At 45.4% G+C, this 18,717-nt stretch overlaps 1 protein-coding gene across 1 annotated transcript in view; it reads left to right on the forward strand.

Moving 5' to 3' along the window:
* Nucleotides 1–18,717, forward strand: part of DNAH8 (dynein axonemal heavy chain 8) — a 521,770-nt gene that overhangs the window by 439,736 nt on the left and 63,317 nt on the right. The window contains exons 68-73 of the mRNA XM_088445337.1: nucleotides 1,562–1,729; nucleotides 3,230–3,445; nucleotides 9,093–9,230; nucleotides 9,566–9,693; nucleotides 10,744–10,915; nucleotides 17,507–17,662. Coding sequence (XP_088301463.1) covers nucleotides 1,562–1,729; nucleotides 3,230–3,445; nucleotides 9,093–9,230; nucleotides 9,566–9,693; nucleotides 10,744–10,915; nucleotides 17,507–17,662 — 978 coding nt within the window. The remainder of the gene's footprint in view (nucleotides 1–1,561; nucleotides 1,730–3,229; nucleotides 3,446–9,092; nucleotides 9,231–9,565; nucleotides 9,694–10,743; nucleotides 10,916–17,506; nucleotides 17,663–18,717) is intronic.

The raw sequence follows: 18,717 nt of genomic DNA on the forward strand, positions 1-18,717 counted from the left end.
TAGGCACCCCTAAGGAGGGTTAGGGTTAGGGGGGTTAGGTTAGTATATACTTACCTGAGGACGATGAGGATTTCCAGCGCTGTCGGGCTGCCACTCCGGGGATCTGTCCATCTGTCGGGCTGCCGCTGCCGGGATCTGTCCATCTGTTGCGCTGCTGCTGCCGGGAATAGAACAACCGGCCATTCCAATTGAGACACTAAAGATGTAGGTACTATAAGTTTAATGGATTAATGCTCATTCAGACAATTGGAAGCAAATAAATTGTGCTAGTCATCATCATATTAGCATATTGTTGTACCAACCCTCCAGTACCTGCAAGCAGTACAACTCCTACAAGGCGTACAGATGTGTCCTTATGCATCTTTGCTGCCGTCGTACTGCGTGGCGTATTGAGGCTAGCTGGATGAGGACAGATCTGTATCTGCCCATACACTTCTGACTGTGCTGCAATTATGCAAACGCCCTCTTTCTGCTCTTACAGTACCTTCATTTGTCTGCCCTTGCTTGTCTCCATTCTGTCTCTCCTGGCGTATGGCGACACAAGTGCACAAAATCTATACAGTGTATACAGGCATATTTGTATGTTTAGCACTCCTACATGGTAAACATATGCATAGAGTATCTTACTATATGCCTTTGGGGCTAATTCTGAGTTGGACGGATCTCTGCTGTCAGACACAGGTGCAAATTTACTCATTTTTGTGTCCTTCCTATGGGACTTGGTTGGATGTGTCTTTCTGTGCAATCAGGCGTTCACTTTGTTGGTGATTGTTTAAAATGAGAAGCGGTGCCCCACTGAGACCTTACCTTATCTAACCGACTGCAGCTAGCTCCTAAATTTGCCAAGCGATCCTCTTTTGACTCTCTGCATTGGCTTGACTCCGCTGGTTATTTGACTCCTGCCGGAGTTCACCTGAACAGCAAGGAGACCAGTATAAGCTCTTAAGCAAGAGCCCCCTTGCCGCCAGGACTTAGGCGTCTTCTTCCTTCTCTCTGGAGTCTTTTTCCCCCTTCCGTCTTCTAGCTTCTTCCCGCTGGGTCTTCTCCCTTCTGTGGTGTCTTCCCTTTCTGTTGATCACTGGGAGCTCTTCTACACTCCCTCAATGCTACGGACTCTAAAAACAAAGCCGGAGTGAGAAGAAGGAGGCATGATATGGCGAGCTGAGATTGCCTTGTCATGGCTGGCTCTGATTGGCTGCCAGTCCACAAGCCAAGTTTGGATCGTGGACCATGTTAATTTTAAACACCCACAGTGCCTTATCTTCTAGCATTAGCATTACATATTCACTACACTCCTATTGGAAAATACCTATTAAGCCATCGGTGAGAAGCGACTGAGATACTTCCGACTACAGCTTGTAGCTGTTGTCAGTGTCGGCTGCAGCATACAGTATTCCCACTTGGGGACAGATCTACAATGATATCTGTATATAACTCTATACATAACATTATGTGATGTATTTTTATAGCATTATATAAAATCTTGTAACAATGTTTGTCCTTTACTTTTCTAAGTTAAAGTGCTGAATTTACTGATATTGCCTCAATATTTTTTTCATAGACCATCAAATCTGCTGATATTTTTAAAGTACGGAAACTTTCAAAGCCGCCACACTTGCTTATGAGAATTATGGATGTTTGTCTTCTGCTGTTTCAAAAGAAGCTTGATCCAGTGACGATGGACCCTGAGAAAGGCACTTGCAAACCTTCCTGGGGGGAGTCCTCAAAGGTGGCTCTGACTTACCACACCGTACTAGATGGCTTATATTTCTTATGTCATTGTCACTTTTCACTGTGTGTTTTCGTGTTCATACCGTATACTAATCTAAAAACCTCATGTAGATGAATGCATTGGCCACCATACATTTCCTGTGTATAAATACCGGGTACATGTTTAGCTCTTTTCTCTTGCCAGCTGACTGATGAGCCCATTTAGGATTAAATAAATGTAAATGAGTAATTGCCAGGGTATTCACCAACAACAAGCCTACTAAACAGCTCTAGCCCTAAAGGACTGTAGTCGCTGTATTCTCAGATTTATGCTCACTTCTCTGCCAACCAGGTAGGGGCTGTTATCGGTGGGGTGATGTCCACCTTTTATCCCCGACTTAGTTCCCAGAGTAGTGTGTTTTAAGCAGGGTCTTTAGATAACCTTTCTTTGCCAGTTTGGTACCTGTTTCTCATAGTGGCTGTCACCTGCCCCCTTCAACGCTCCTTACGTAGCAGCAGGTACCCTGCGGTGTATAGCTGTGATCAGTATAGGACTGAATAATAGGCTCCTATTTAATCAGACAAAAATGCATAATTATCCCTAATTAACGACAGTCTTTTCAAGTTGCCAATGGTTGACTATGTTCTCTACAGACCTCCATTGCTATTAACTACTTTAGGGCCCCATTTATAATTATTTGTGGCTTATTACCTGAAAACACCCGTTTCGGGGGGTAACCGCAAGTATTTAGTATCACACCCATGTACGAAGGAGGGATGGCAGCAGATATGTCTGATACCTGCTGCAATCCCTCCATTACCGCTGGCAGCCACATCCCCCTTAGGTTTCTGTGAGGGATGCGATGCTTCCAGATTTACCAATATCCAGTTGGCCCCTTCAGCTAATGCCATCTGATGATGGCATTAGTCCATTGTGGCCAATGGGCTACACATCGCAAAACGTACAGGGAGAGGATCCTATAGGAACCCTCCCCCGGGAATGGCGGCCGCACATGTGCATCCAGCCCTGACAGCAGTCTGGGCACATCGCAGGGAACAGGTCCTTACGGATCCCCTGTCACTGCATGTGCCGGATGATACATTCCAGCGCTATGATCGCATCTTGCAATGTGATCATGGGCGGAAATACCATGCCCCAGGTCGCATTGCAAATGCTATCATTAATAAATGGGCCCATGAGAATCTGTCAGGAAATCTAGAGGCACCAGGCTAAGAAACCCATCTGACAACAGCGACTCACCGATACAACAATCTACCAAAACATGCCTATATTACAGTACTGGTGAGTGGTGATGCCAAGAGGGCTTACATTTTATTTTGAACTGTGCTCAACACCCTGCTCTCAGCCTGTTGTGTTGTAGTTGATTTTATGGCAGTGACTGCTGCAAAGTGCTGTTTTGTAAGAGTTGTCTGTAAGACTAACCTGATTATTCCATGCAAGCTTCCTACGGTGAATGCAGTTCTAGAGGTCACAGTTATGTCCCTGTGTATTCCACAGCTCATGAATTCTACTGGATTCCTCCAGTCACTTCAACAATTTCCAAAGGACACTATTAACGAAGAGACTGTGCAGTTAATGCAGCCATATTTACAGATGGAAGATTACACTTTTGAAGATGCAAAGAAGGTCTGCGGCAATCTGGCTGGTCTGCTGTCATGGACACAGGCAATGGCATTGTTTTATAGTGTCAACAAAGAAGTAGTGCCTATAAAGGTAGATAGCTCCTTAGTATATTATGTGTATTGCAAACAGGGGCTGACTGTAACTGTTAGCTGTACTTGGTACTCGTTTAATAGATATGAGCACAAAGATGGTGTTACTATACAGATACCTGACATCTGGTGGCATTATAATGCATATCTCCTCTTTTGGTGAAAACAATCAGTGCTATCCATCAATCAGCATGCTAGGAGCCATTTGTCGACAATAACAAGCTATAAAATTACTGAGGTGATGAGAAAAATCAATTGTAGTGAGTTTACCTGATGCAAGAAAATATAAATGAACTGCAGAATTATGAGACATTATTTATCCAGATATTAAGTAGCACCACTATATTTTACTCTTTGACAAAAGACAACAACAATGGTTTTGTAAAAGAGCTGTGTGTAGTAAATGGTTTGTGATTAAGTAAATCTGAACTGTAGAGATGGATGCATGCACAAATGCTGCTGTTCCAGAGCGGGAAGCATACTGAGATGCACTGGGCCCAGCATACACACATTATTGCACTCTTTTTTATCAAGTTTAAAGCATCACTTCTAAATGAGCCCCTTCTGTATGTGTCTAATTGCTCCCGTTATATTACCCTTGATAATATAACGGGAGCAATTAGACACATACAGAAGGGACTCATTTAGAGGTGAAGTCTTATATCATCTAGCTCCAACCACTGTCTATTTTATTATTTAATTTCTGCTCCCACCAAATCTCCACTTTTATTATACTCAATAATAAACTTTTGTTTTACATACACACTTTTCCCACACTGTACTCTTACTTACATTTCTGGAAATCTGCACTCTTACATTCTTCCTTCATTCCTACTTTCAACTTTTTCTTCCCCTATTCACATCATCCTTACTATTACCATGTTTTCTTCAACTCCCACCTTCACTCAGTGTCTACCTAATCTTTTGTCCTGCCCCTTGCTTCCACCTTTATGCTTTCCCCCTTGTCTCTTCCACTTCCTCTTCCCCTTATCTCCTCTCCTCTGTTTACCTTCCTCCGCATCTTCTCCCATTACTCCACTTTCATTCTCTTATACTCCACCGGGGTCCTACTATCTCACTGCTAATCCCTCCTCCCTCCCCCCTCTCCATGTCACTTCACCCCACATCCATCCACATATCATTAAGCTCCCTTCCTGCCCACCTTCTGCTGGCTCCCCTTCTAGCACTGGAGGCTGCACCATAACTGCACTCTATTCATCTCGGTCCCCCAAACTAATCTCACGCTTCACACTATAGCAACCCTGATAATCTTATCCAAATCTTTACAACAAACTCTGTCCCTCTATCCTGTGCCCTCTGGTATGCCAGGTCAGTCTGTAATAAACTTGTCCCAACCCATGACCTTTTCATCTCCAACTCCCTGAATCTCTTAGCCATTACTGAAACCTGGATTTTACCCTTTGACACCTCTTCTCCTGCAGCTCTCTCCTCTGGGGGCCTCACCTTTTCCCACACCCCACGACTTGGGGGTCGCCATGGTGGTGATGTTGGGGTCCTCCTATCCCCTGGTTACTCATACCAACCCATTCCCTCTGAACCATCCCTTACATTCTCTACATTTGAAGTCCATGCTTTACGCCTCTTCCACCCAGTACACCTCAGAGTAGCTGTCATTTACCATCCCCCTAGCCCTCCCTCCAAGTTCCTTGACAACTTTGCTTCCTTTCTCCCTCACTTTCTCTCCTCAGACCTTCCCTCCATTATCCTAGGTGACTTCAATATTCCAATTGATATCCCCACAGAATCCTCTGCCTGCAAACTCCTCACCCTCACATCTTCACTTGGTCTCTCCCAATGGACCTCCTCACCCTCCCATGTGAGCGGCCATTTGCTTGATCTGGTCTTCACTCACCGATGTGATATTTCTGATCACTCCAATTCCCCTTTCCCACTTTCTGACCATCACCTTCTCTCTTTTAACCTGTCCCTCTCTCCTTCCCCTTCTCTACCTCCAAAAGCCACCATCACTAAGCGTAACATTGACGCAGTCGACACAGTTTCCTTTCCTTCCCTGCTTGACTCTCTTCTCTCCCCTATCCTCTCTCTCTCCTGTCCTGACCAAGTCACTTCCCTATACAACACCTCCCTTACTTCTGCTATGGACTCTGTTGCTCCGGCGATCACTACTCACACTCGCAGATCTACTCCTCAACCCTGGCATTCCAAATGCACCAGATACCTGCAAAAGTGTTCACGAACCGCCGAGCGACAGTGGAGAAGATCACGCTCTAAGGCAGATTTTCTCCATTTCAAATTTATGCTCTCATCCTATAGTGCTGCTCTCTCCCTCTCTAAACAGTCATCTCCTCTCAGTCCTCTAATCCACAGGGTCTCTTCACCACTTTCAACTCCCTCCTTCGCCCACCCCCTTCTCATCTCCCCTCCTTGCTCTCTGCCCTTGACTTTGCTACCTACTTTACATCTAAAATTGATTCCATACATCAGGATATCATATCCAACCAGTGCCCCAGCTCTCCACCTCCTCCATTCCCAGATCACCCCTCCCAATCAACTTCACCTACTCTAACATCCTTCTCCCCTGTATCTGGAGAGGAAGTCATGGCTCTCATCCTGTCCTCCCCCCCTTCCACCTCCCCCCTTGATCCTATCCCTTCCCGCCTCCTCCGCTTCCTCTCTCTTTCTGCCTGCTCCCATCTTGCCCACCTCATTAACCTCTCCCTCTCATCAGGCACTGTTCCTTCTGCATTCAAGCATGCCCTTGTCTCCCCCATTCTTAAAAAACCTACCCTTGATCCTAACCTTTCTAACTACCGACCCATCTCTCTCCTCCCTTTTGCCTCCAAACTCCTTGAGCGGATTGTCTACAAACGCCTTACCACTTTTCTTTCCTCCCACTCCCTCCTTGATCCTTTTCAGTCCAGCTTCCGTTCTTTCCATTGCACTGAAACTGCCCTCACGAAAGTCAGCAACGACCTCCTTGCTTCCAAATCCAAGGGCCACTACTCTCTTCTCATTCTCCTCGATCTTTCTGCTGCTTTTGACACTGTGGACCACCCTCTCCTGCTGCATATCCTTCACTCCCTTGGTCTACATGACACTGCCCTCTCCTGGCTGTCATCCTACCTCTCTGACCGATCTTTCTCAGTTTCCTCTCATGACTCCTCTTCCCCCCCACAGCCTCTTACAGTAGGTGTTCTTCAAGGTTCTGTTCTTGGACCTATTCTATTCTCCCTCTATACTTCCTCTCTAGGTGAACTCATCAGCTCTTTTGACCTCCATTATCATCTCTATGCTGATGATACTCAAATCTACATTTCCTCCCCTGATCTCTCCCCCTCTCTTCTGACTCGTATCTCCAACTGTCTCTCTGCCATCTCTTCCTGGATGTCCCAGCGATTTCTTAAACTTAATATGTCTAAGACAGAGCTGATCGTCTTCCCACCCTCCCACATAACCTCTCTTCCCACTATTTCTTTATCAATTGATGGTATAACTATCTCATCTAGCCCCAAAGTGCGCTGTCTTGGAGTTATCCTGGACTCATCCCTCTCCTTCAAACCACATATCCAGAACCTTTCACAGTCCTGTCGTTTCCATATCAAAAATATTTCTAAGATCAGACCCTATCTCACCCAGGATGCTACAAAAACCCTCATACACTCACTGGTCATTTCCAGATTGGACTACTGTAACCTCCTCCTATCTGGCCTTCCCAAATCCCATCTCTCTCCTCTCCAGTCTATCCTTAATGCTGCTGCACAGATTATCTTCCTCTCCAAACGCTCTACATCTGCCTCCCCTCTCCTACAAGCCCTCCACTGGCTCCCCTTCCCTTTTAGAACCCAATTTAAGGTTCTCATGCTGACTTACAAAGCCCTCACCCAATCTTCCCCCATATACATCTCTGATCTCATCTCCCTTCACTCTCCTCTCCGTCCTCTTCGTTCAACTAATGCACGGCGCCTTTCATGCCAGCTGATTACTTCCTCCCATTCCCGCCTCCAAGATTTTGCCCTCACTGCTCCCCACCTCTGGAACTCTCTCCCACTCCCCATCAGACTCTCCACCTCTTTGCAATCCTTCAAACGGGCTCTCAAGACCCATTATTTCATCAAAGCCTTCCAGCTGTCATTCTAACTCCCTGATACATACACCTTCCTCCCCATCTGTGTCACCCCTGTTTGTCTCCCCCTCCCCTTTTAGAATGTAAGCTCTTATGAGCAGGGCCTTCTAACCTTTTGTACTTCTCCCTACTTTAGTTTCATCTACTTCTTACTCACCACTAGGGCACCTAACACTTGGCTGCTTATGCTCTGTTGCTTATCTGGGTGTAATGGTCACTAATGTAGCAATATATATTATCCATGTCCTGGTCCTGTATTGTATTGTTCTGTAAGTCGCTTGTCTACAACTTGTTTATGTGCTTTGTAAAGCGCTGTGGAACATTTGTGGCGCCATATCAATAAATCATAATAATAATAATGCAATTCGGCAGTAGATACTCCACAGTAAATAACCTAATGGGGCCCATACATCTGTGATGACCCAATCCAATATGTTGGAAATCCTCGATTCACCGATCCCAACCACAAAATACAGAATCTGCAATTCTGGGATTTTTAACATGTTTTTCCCCCGATCCACCGTCAGATCGACGATTATCGATGTCCGCGATCAGCATTTTTGATCTCTGATCGGCGGACAAGCATAGGGGAATTGTGGCACTGGTGTATGGCCCGCATAAGCAGATCAGTCATTAGATTACAATATATGAGACTGCTCGGGGGTGTGCCTGCTGTCTCATGGTAACATAATGGGATGCAGTCACATTACCGGCGGCCGGAATACCGGCTGTCAGAATCCCGACGTCGGATGCCCGACATGGGACTAAAGTTAGGCGTTGAAATCCCGACTCCTATCTTTATCCCCATACCGAAATCCTGACAACTGTCATCCTGAACTAAGGTAAGCGATTGCTGTGAGGTGTTAGCCGCGGGGGGTGTGGGGTGGTGGGGGTTAGGTTTAGGCACCCGGGGGGAGATTAGGGTTAGGCACTCCCCGGGGAGGGTTAGGGTTAGACTACAGGGAAGGGGCTTTAGAGTTAGGCACCACTGGGGGGAGGTTAGGGTTAGGCACCCCACTGGGAGGGTTAGGTTTAGGGTGCGGTAAGGGGGGTTAGGGTAAGGCACCACCGGGGGGGGAGGAGTTAGGGTTAGGCACCACTAAGGGTGGGTTAGGTTTAGGGGGGTAGGGTTACGGTACTCACCGGCCCCTATCGAGATTCATCACGATCGGGATGCCAGTGTCTGTGTTTTGACCGCCGGCATCCAAACCATCGGTATACCATACCGATTCCAACAAAATTTGTGGAGTTGTGTAAGACAGGTGACAAGAGATCTTCTAGGAAATATCCTTTTCCTACAGCCATTATTCTGAAGAAATGTTATTAATCCCTTCACTAGCCATCCCCAGTTCTCCTATTCTGCCCTCTCCTCTATAACTGCTATGTGCTGTTAGCTATTCTGTCCATTGCTTTAAGGTCCTCCTTAGTATGAATGTGAAAAGGCACAAGGTATGGGCATCACATAGGGGCATATTTAATGTTGTGTAGTTACAAACAAAAATTCTTATGACGTTCTATTTTTTTTAACTACTCACTTTTTTAGACAAATCTGATAAAGCAAGCTGATCGTTTAAAGGTTGTTAATAGAGAATTATCCAAGGTGCAATCCCAGATGGATCAGAAACAAGCAGAACTGGTTAGCGCACAGACAAAGTTTGATGCAGCCATTTTACAGAAAATGGTGAGTGAATGATGAAATTAGGAAACAAAATATATAAGGGATAAGTCTTCTGACGTCTACCAAGAGTTTATTTTATTTTTATATCTTTCACACCAATATGGCCCTAGTTTTTTTTTTTGGCCATCACCACTTGTAGAATGCAAATGTGGGTGACATCTGTTTTGGGGAGTTGGTGACACCTGATTGGACAGATGTCCTCTCCAGCATAATCAGGAACCAAGATAGTATCAACTTTCTAATTCTCCCAGTGCTGAAATATAAAGTCCACATCTCTGCCAGTCACAGTAACAGTTCTAACACTTTATAATTGTACAGAAAATATTTTTACTCCTTAGACCCTCCTCAGTGACGCAGAACATTGCAGGAAGAAGTTGGAACCTGCATCAGCTCTTATAGATGGGCTTGGTGGAGAGAAGGTCAGATGGACTCAACGATATATGGAATTCAAGTCTCAGATTACCAGGTAGTTTTTATTCTATTACAGCAACAAAATGGTCAAACAGCGCTGTATAACGGGTAGATATAAAAACAAATAAACAGCGTACAGCATGTACTATACAGAGTTATTTGAGGACTGCAGTGGTACTTGCAATGTAACTGTCCTTGTTAATAGTCATGGGAAGCCTGCGCCGGTGATCCCCAACAGTGACAACCAGTTTTGCTGCTCGGAGATAACAACCGCCTGGTGTAACCTTTACTTACTAGGATTAAATCCTATCTCCAGCAAAAACAGCCGAGATCGAGCTTCAAAAGCTTTGATGAATAGAGCCCTCTGTCACATAAGTTTGTTGATCTGACCCCAATGTTTATTAACAGTAATTATGCTCTGTCTATTCAATTCATATCAACCAGCGACCTGCTGCAGCAGTACAATACAGCCATTTGGCATAATCCAGTAATGCCTGAAGTGGGTAGGATGCGCCACCAGACCATGCTACGCCCATTCCATAATACGTCAGTGATAATGCTGATCATGATTGAGCTTCATCTGTAAGGCTCATTGCTGCATGATCTATAAACTAAGGGTCTTAAGCTGGGTATACACTGTGCCGGCGGATCCACCGACGCAGCGGCCAAGCAGGTAAGCTATACAGACTTACCGGTCGGCCGCTTGATGTGTGTTCCCTGTCATAAACACTGGGAGAGCAATTGAATTTGCCCGTCCAGTGTAGCTGTCAGTCACCGGTGGTGCCTGCAGCAAGTGTACAGGCGGTCGGCTGACTGCCAGTACACAGGACCAGATGTAACACTCAGCTTTACTTTGCTCAATTGTGTGTAACCAGATTTACAGATTGCCATATAATTTCTTCATTATGTATTTACTGTGCAATGTGACACGATATAAGTAAACTGAATAGGATTACATTATTCACACTGGTATGAATGGCCAAATATTCTCTGTAAAGTGCTGTGGTATATGTGTGCGTTATATAAATAACTCAATAAATGATAATATAATATTTGTATGCATTGTGTTTTTATTGGTTTTCAAATTGACTTTTTATGTTTACAGCCTTGTTGGTGATGTTCTGCTGGCGGCTGCCTTCCTGTCATACTGCGGACCATTCAATCAGACATTTAGGAATCTTTTGCTGAAAGACATATGGGCAAGAGAAATAGAAAACTGGGGCATTCCATTTTCTGGAAACATGAATATAGTTTTAATGTTAGTGGACGAGTCAACTGTAAGTATAAAAGTTTATTTTTGTTTTTATTTATTTTTAGTTTTCTAATCTACTATTTTCTCTATTATAGTAAAACTAGGAATTTAATGTGTAAAATATATACTACCACTTAGATAAAATGCAAGAGCCAAACAGCCTCCCCTTGGGGCTGCCTGTCCTACAGTATATGTGACTGGCAGGTAGCACTTCCAATGGGAAAGCCACTGCCAGTCACAGTGTAGCCACTGTAGCCACAGACAGCAACTGACTCTCTGAAGTGACTATTTTTACAGGGGGGGGTCCACCACTGATAATAACGTTTGCTAACGTCACCAAAGAGATGAGGGTATTGTACTCGTTCACATTCCCATTGTCCTGGCTGAGGGGCGTCATCCAGGTCCCTGCAGTCATATGACTGTCACTTCCGGCGCAGACCTCTGACAGAGTGGCGTTCTGATAAGTACAGTCCTCCTAACCTCCCCCTAGTACCTAACTCTAGCCCTCCTTGTCCGGCAGCCTAACCCTAACCTCCCCCTAGTGCATAACTCTAGCTCCCCCATCCTACAGCCTAACCCTAACCTCCCCCTAGTGCATAACCCTAAACCCCCAGCCTAACTCTAATCCCACAGCCTAAGAATAAAAACTAACTAGTACAAAATTTAAACATGCTGATACTTATGGATGTACTAGATAAGATTGTGCAAATAATTAAATCTATGAAATGGCTGATTTAATTTAATTTTGTAGTGACAGTGGCGGATCTATGATTTACTTTATTGACACCAACTTCATTCTTTACACAATATTCTTCAGGGTTTTATTTACATTTTATATTAAATTAATAAAAATTATATATTAACTTTAGTCGAGCAAGTGCATCTTTATGCTACCTTTTTTGTTAAACATCTATGGCAGCATGCAGCTTGAGTAATATTGCCTATCAGAACCCATATATGAAAATCCTGACATCTGGCTTACAGTTTGAGGTGTAGTTTTGTGCATGATTTGTATTTTCTCTATGTGTAGAAATGGGGATGGCTTTTTGCAAACCTGGCACTTTGACACAATGCAGTTTTGCATTTAGTAAATCTCATTACAATTACAAATCATGCTCTTTTGCAAAATTACCCTTAAGGAGGGAATTTAATTAGGTTTGGAATATGCCCCACAACTAATTGAACGAGAAAAGCTATTAAATTAATTAGCTTTCTTTTTCATGGTTCATGGTCCATAGGGCTCCACAGGGAGACAATGGGTTGTAGGTGGTAGATAGGAGTACCATACACCAAACAGTTAAGCTTTTGCTATCCCAGGATGCTCCGGTACTTCCCCCCTGTACCCCGCCCACAGCCTGAGGCAATCAGTTTGTCTTGGTGTCCGACAGGAGCTGGATCACCATTAGAAAAGTGGGGCTGCCCAAGCTTTATTTAATTTTATTTTTTCTTAAGTTCAAGACAGAACAAGTAGAACTAAATAGTCCTTCGGACGTCTGTGCTGCTGCCCCATCACCCCTCCGCAACTCCAGCCATCGGCTTGGTACTTTCGGTTGGGCACCGGGGGGCCTTGCTAGCAGACTCCTCAGGCGGATCCCAGACTGCAGCTGGGAAACAGGGGGACAGGTAAGGCGGGTTCCCGCTCACTGGAATCCGTGTCTAGTGCAGTCATACCTCTGGTCTCTGGAGACAGACCGAAGGTGCTGATGTGGACACCAGTCCATCCGAGACTCCACTAGACCACCAGGGCTAACGTTACTGGCGCAAGAGGCCAGGGAACCTGTGGTTAATGTCAGCTTAGAGGAGGTCAGCTCTGTTTTTCTGCAGTCCCTCCCCAGCTCAGAGCGCCATTCCACTGCGGTTCTGCCGCCTCTGAGCTGCTCCTCCTTCTCCCCCCGCCCCTTCAGAGACCTCCTGCGGCCATTTTCTAAACGGCAGCCACAGCTCTCTCCTGGAACGCTGGGTCCAGTGTCTGCACATTACTCTCCTAGGAGCCAGGGTATATAGCGCTATAACCTACCAGCCACTGCTGTCTGAGTAGTTGATTTTAGTGCCCATTGCAGTTATATTTATTTTCTGCATTGTATGTGACTTATGCTAGCGCTGCTATCTGTGTTGTTTTCACTCTACTGTCAGCTTATGCCTTTCCTTTTTATTTCACAATAACCCTGGAATACTGGTGTCTAGAGGGTTCCCTGTACTGGTGGAGTTTGCTCAGTTCCACTCCAGGCCCCTACAACACCTAATCCTCTCCAGGTGGAATGGGCTGCCCCATCTGATCAGATCCCAGACGATGGTCCTCTCTCTGGCAGTTCGCCTGTCCCTCTCCTAGTGACTATAGATGTCCCACTTAAACAAAGGTCACCCCTTTTGGATCCTGCAATGGGTACTCCTCACCATGGATGCAAGCCTCCACGGGTGGGGCGCAGTGACTTGCCTGCACTCCTTCCAAGGACGCTGGACACCAGCTGAGGCGATCTTACCAATCTATGTCATTGAACTCCGAGCCATCTACAGAACCCTCACTCTGGCTCAGGATATTCTTCAGGGCAGGCCAGTACAAGTACAGTCTGACAATGCCACAGCGGTGGCCTACCTCAATCACCAGGGAGGCACTCGAAGTTGGTCAACAATGGCAGAATTGTCACACATTCTGACATGGGCCGAACGCCCATCCCAGCCATCTCCGCAGTGTTCATCCCAGGAATTCTCAATTGGGAAGCGGATTTCCTCAGCCGTCATGATGTGCACACCAGGGAGTGGTCTCTACACCCAGAAGTCTTTCAGCTCCTGGTGGACAAATGGGGTCTACCAGATGTGGACCTCATGGCCTCATGACACAACCGCAAGCTTCCAGTGTAATGGTCCAGGACAAAGAAACCTGAAGCAGCCTTCATGGATGCCTTGTCAGTGAAGTGGAGCTTCCATTTGGCGTACCTCTTCCCTCCAGTCTCCCTTCTTCCCCGAGTCCTTCAGAAGTTCAAGCAAGAAGGGGACACAGTCCTGTTGGTATATCCAGCTTGGCCCAGACACTATTGGTACTCCGATCTTCAAAGTCTCTCCATAAACGCTCCTCTCCAACTTCCTCAATGACTGGAGCTGTTATCTTAGGCTCCCTCTCTACATCCAGACCTGGCCCATCTGACTTTGACGGCGTGACTCTTGAGACATCCCTGCTAAGGTCCAAAGGGTTTTCTCTCTCTGTGGTCCAGACCATGCATAGAGCACACAAGCCGGCCTCCGTCTGGATCTATCACCAGGTGTGGCATACATACTTCCAGTGGTGTGCTACCAGCAGCTATGACCCTCAGGTTTTTCAGGTTTCTTGGATCCTTGCCTTCCTTCAAGCTGGATTGCACTCTGACTCCGTCTGGCCTCTATGAAAGTGCACATCTCTGCTCTGTCCATCTGGTTCCAGCGCAGAATTGCTCCACTACTATATACTCACACCTTCTTTCAAGGTGTCTTCCATATACAACCTCCCTTTATGGCTCTGTGGGATTTGTCAGTGGTTCTCCATGCACTTCAGGGACCTCCATTTGAACCCCTGGACTCAGTAGACGTCAAATGGCTCACTGCAAAAACTCTTTTTCTTCTGGCTATCGCGTCTGCCTGTAGGTTGTCATACTTGGGGCGCTCTCCTGTCGCTCTGCATTTCTGATCTTTCATCAGAACAGGGCTGTACTTTGGACTCGCCCTGGTTTCCTTCCCAAGGTGATTTTTCGTTTCCACCTTAATGAGGAAATTGAAGTTCCAGCCTTCCTATAACCAAACCTCTCGACAGGTGAGGCCTCGTTGGATGTGTTCCATGTTCTGAGGATCTACGTGGACCGTACAAGTTCCATCAAGGAAACGGATTCCCTCATTGTCCTATATGGATTTCGCAAGAAGGGCTGGCCAGCTAACAAACAGACTCTGGCCAGATGGCTTCGCATGACTACTGTCTCTGCTCATTCTACTCGCTCTGTGGGTCCCTTGGGGGCGGCGCGTCTGCCGAACAACTTTGCAAGGTGGCCACTTCTGTCCACACCTTTCTTAGGTTTTATGCCTTTGATACATTTGCCTCTCAGGATGCTTCATTTGGATGCCGGATTCTCCTCTCAGCTCAGGAGCATCCCCGCCCTTGAGCAACTGCTTTGGGACATCTCCATTGCCTCCCTGTAGAGCCCTATGGACCCTGAAGAAGAAAAGGAGAGTTATGGTAGACTTACCTTTGTTAACTCTCTTTCTTTGATGTCCATAAGGTCCACAGGGCACCCGCCCTGACGCACCTGGCTTCTATAGGTTTCTTCTCTTGGTCACCGGTTTCCTTCTCTATTGTCTGAGAGTGTGATTCGTCCGTGTACCAGTCTTCCAGCCCTTCTATCCACCACTTACACCTCATTGTCTTCCTGTGGACCCTATGGACTTCGAAGAAAGAGAGTTAACAAAGGTAAGTCTATCATAATTCTCCTTTTTTCACCGCCCAGTAAACCAGGTCATTAACGCGCACTAACCCATTGATTCCACATAAAGTGCTGAGTCAGTCGGGTTTCCACGCGAGTTAAACCTCAGAAGGTGCATTTCTTTTGAACTTTTCCTCGCAGCTCCTGAAGCAAAGATAAGTCCACTTCTGGGTCTTATCGCGCACCTAATTGGTGTCCCTCCTTAGTGAATTTCCTCTGAGAGTCTTCAACCTGCAATATACTGAATAGATACAGAGTGACATTTTTTCTCTGTACTGTACTAGGTAGAACAGACATATGAGTATCGCCTACAATTGAATTATTGTACAACACCACTGAAATGGTGGCTGTATGTCATTGCTTGGTTCATTTGTGGAAAACAGGACCCTCCACAGCAGCAGAGTCACTGCAAGGTTCTCTAATTGAACACATTCAATTCGTAAAAGCCTATACACATACTATAAATGTTGTACCTATCTCATTATCCAATGTGAATCTGTACTATTTTTCTTAATTTAACCTATGTTTTGCATATTATTCATGATGCATATATTTTGACTTTTTACCTTCTGTGGCTTTTACATATCACATGTAAATTCATGTGGTACACGCCCATTACTATGACTGTAACCTTGTGCAACCCCATTAAATTATTCCGGTTTTTCGTTTTCAGAAATTTGCACTACTATTATTGTCCATGTACACCGAAGTGCCAAAAGTCATGCGATAGATGCCTAGTATCATGTAGGACCCCCTCTAGCCCGCCGAAGTGCAGAAACTTGACCCCACAAAAGAGACAGAAGACCTCTGTAGAGATGTTGGCCGATGTCATCTGGATAACTTCCCACAGCTCCCTGATATTTGTAGATGCAGGATCTTGGGTACAAATGGACCTCTACATCACATGCCATAAATGCTCAATTGGGTTCATGTTGGGTGAACGATTCATCAGAACTCTCTAGAATGCGCCTCGAACCAATTCTGGACAACTTGGGAAGGATGACATGGTGCATTATCCTGCCGAAATATTCCGTCACTGTGGAGGGTACATGAAGTCCATGAAGGGCTGCAAATGGTCATCAAGCAATGCAACATAACAGTTACCAGTCAATGACGTGTTCAGACAGACCAGCAGACCCAACCCATGCCACATATACACACTCCACACCATTGTGAAACTACCATCAGCCTGCATTGTACTTTGTTGACAACTGGTCCATGGCCTCATGGGGTCTGCGCCACACCTGAACCAACTGGAACCATGACTAATTGGACCACGGCACATGTTGCCAGTTCTCCAGGGTCCAATTAGTTACATCACGAGCCTATGTGAGGCACTGTGTCGGTGTCATAGTGTTATCAGGGGCACTCTGGTGGGTCTTTTGCTCCCATATCCCATGGAAACTAAAAAATGCTGCACTGCTGGATATGCGTCTGGAACCTCCTGCATTGAATGTGGATGTTATTTGAGCCAGTGTTGCTTGTCTGTTACCACGGACAATTCTGGCCAGACGCTGCTGGTTACGATCATTAAAAACTCGTGGCCAGCCACTGCGCTGTCCACGGTAGATGGTAATGCCTTCCATGATGTATTCTTGTGGCACCATAGATCGAGGAATGCTGAATGTTCGCACAACTTCATAAATGGAATGCCATGTCCGTCGTGCACCCACTATCATGCCCCGCTTGAACTCTGATATTTCACGTTGCCTTGCCATGAGCTGCCTAGCCAATGTAACTTCAAACCGACTCACAAGATGTCAGATTACAATGGATGCAGGTCTGAGCATTTCCAAGATGTCAGAGTACAATGATGCCACCTACACTGACATTTACATACTGCTATCCCATGACTTTTGGCACTTCAATGTATTAGTGCTTTACAATAAGATAATTAATTCACAGTAGTTTCTTCCCCAGTGGAGCTTAAATTTTATTTGAGTTACACAAAAGCAACAGACTATGAACAATATTAGAAGCCAGTACCTGTAGCTTTATAGACTACAGGAGAACACCATAGCAAGTGGATGAAACCTGCATGATCACAGGGAAAATATACATACTCCATGTGGATGGCATCCTGGTTCAACTGGAAGCGAAAATGATCACATCTATAGTCCTGTTTTTTATGTTAATGTTTCTTCTACTTTCTACTAAATGTATTTTATTTAAAGGTGAGAGAGTGGAACCTACAGGGCTTACCAGGAGATGATCATTCCATTCAAAATGGCATTATCATTACTAAAGCAACTAGATACCCACTTCTCATTGACCCCCAGTCCCAAGGGAAGACATGGATCAAAAATAAGGAAAAAAACAATGAACTTCAGGTTAGTGATATTACAATTGCACATTTTATCTACTGTATGTACATTAGAATAATCATTTTGTACCTATGTCTTTACTCACCAGGTCATTTAGTAGCCGGTTGTCCCAACAAGCTGGGAAATACCAGTACATACTTAACATGCAGATGTTCCGATGCTGCGTCCATGGATGCAGCTCAGAGCAGTAATGCATGCAGGAGGCGTTATGCCTCCTGCTGCATTACCATACCAATGGGACTTTGAATCACCCGCTTGGGTGCATGCACCTGTACTGAATTGGAAAACAGGAGAGATACAAGCCTGGGGAATTGCCTGCCTTATTTCTGAACTAGTTTAGAATATTCCTCCTCAATATTCTGATTTATCTCATGTTTTTAGTAAATTTCAAGCATAAAAACTACCTACCCGCTGGGCATGTGATTGTGCTAAAATTTTAATTTGGGGGTATGACTCCTTCTCATGGCTGGGTGTTTCTCCTATATTAAACTTAAACTCAGGCTATGTCAGAATACGTCAAGGAGACAGGAGTTTTTATTCGGACCTCTTCTCCTCTAGCTGGAGATGACTTTATTTTTGTGCAAAAGAAGCATGGCAGACTCCGTCCATGTATTGTCTACCATGGCCTAAATGATATCACAATCAAGAATAAATATCCACTCTGTTTGATCTCAGAATTGTTCCACTTCATTAAGGATGCCACCACCTTAGCCTTTTTGGATTTTAGAGGGGAGGACAGCTTGATAAAGATTAGGGCCTGATTCAGAGCCACTCTCAATGCCAAGGCTTACGGAGTTGAGCGATGTTTTGCTACTGCACGGTGCATGCGTTACACAGAGTGTATTGAGATGCACGGTATCAGAGATGTCCTGGTAAGGTTCCTGGGTGGTGGCTACTCACATGCACAGGGATGGTCCTTCTTATAGGCGTGCTATTGGAGCGTTGCAGGGGCATCACTGAAATATTTGCGTACTCAGGCACTGATTCATTCACTTTGGAGGCCATATTCAGATGGTAAATCTGTACCTGGCATAGGGCTGGTGCAAGTTTCCATATTGCGA

The sequence above is a fragment of the Taudactylus pleione genome, unplaced genomic scaffold, assembly GCF_031769625.1.
Source record: "Taudactylus pleione unplaced genomic scaffold, aTauple2 ptg000378l, whole genome shotgun sequence".
Lineage (NCBI taxonomy): Eukaryota > Metazoa > Chordata > Amphibia > Anura > Myobatrachidae > Taudactylus > Taudactylus pleione.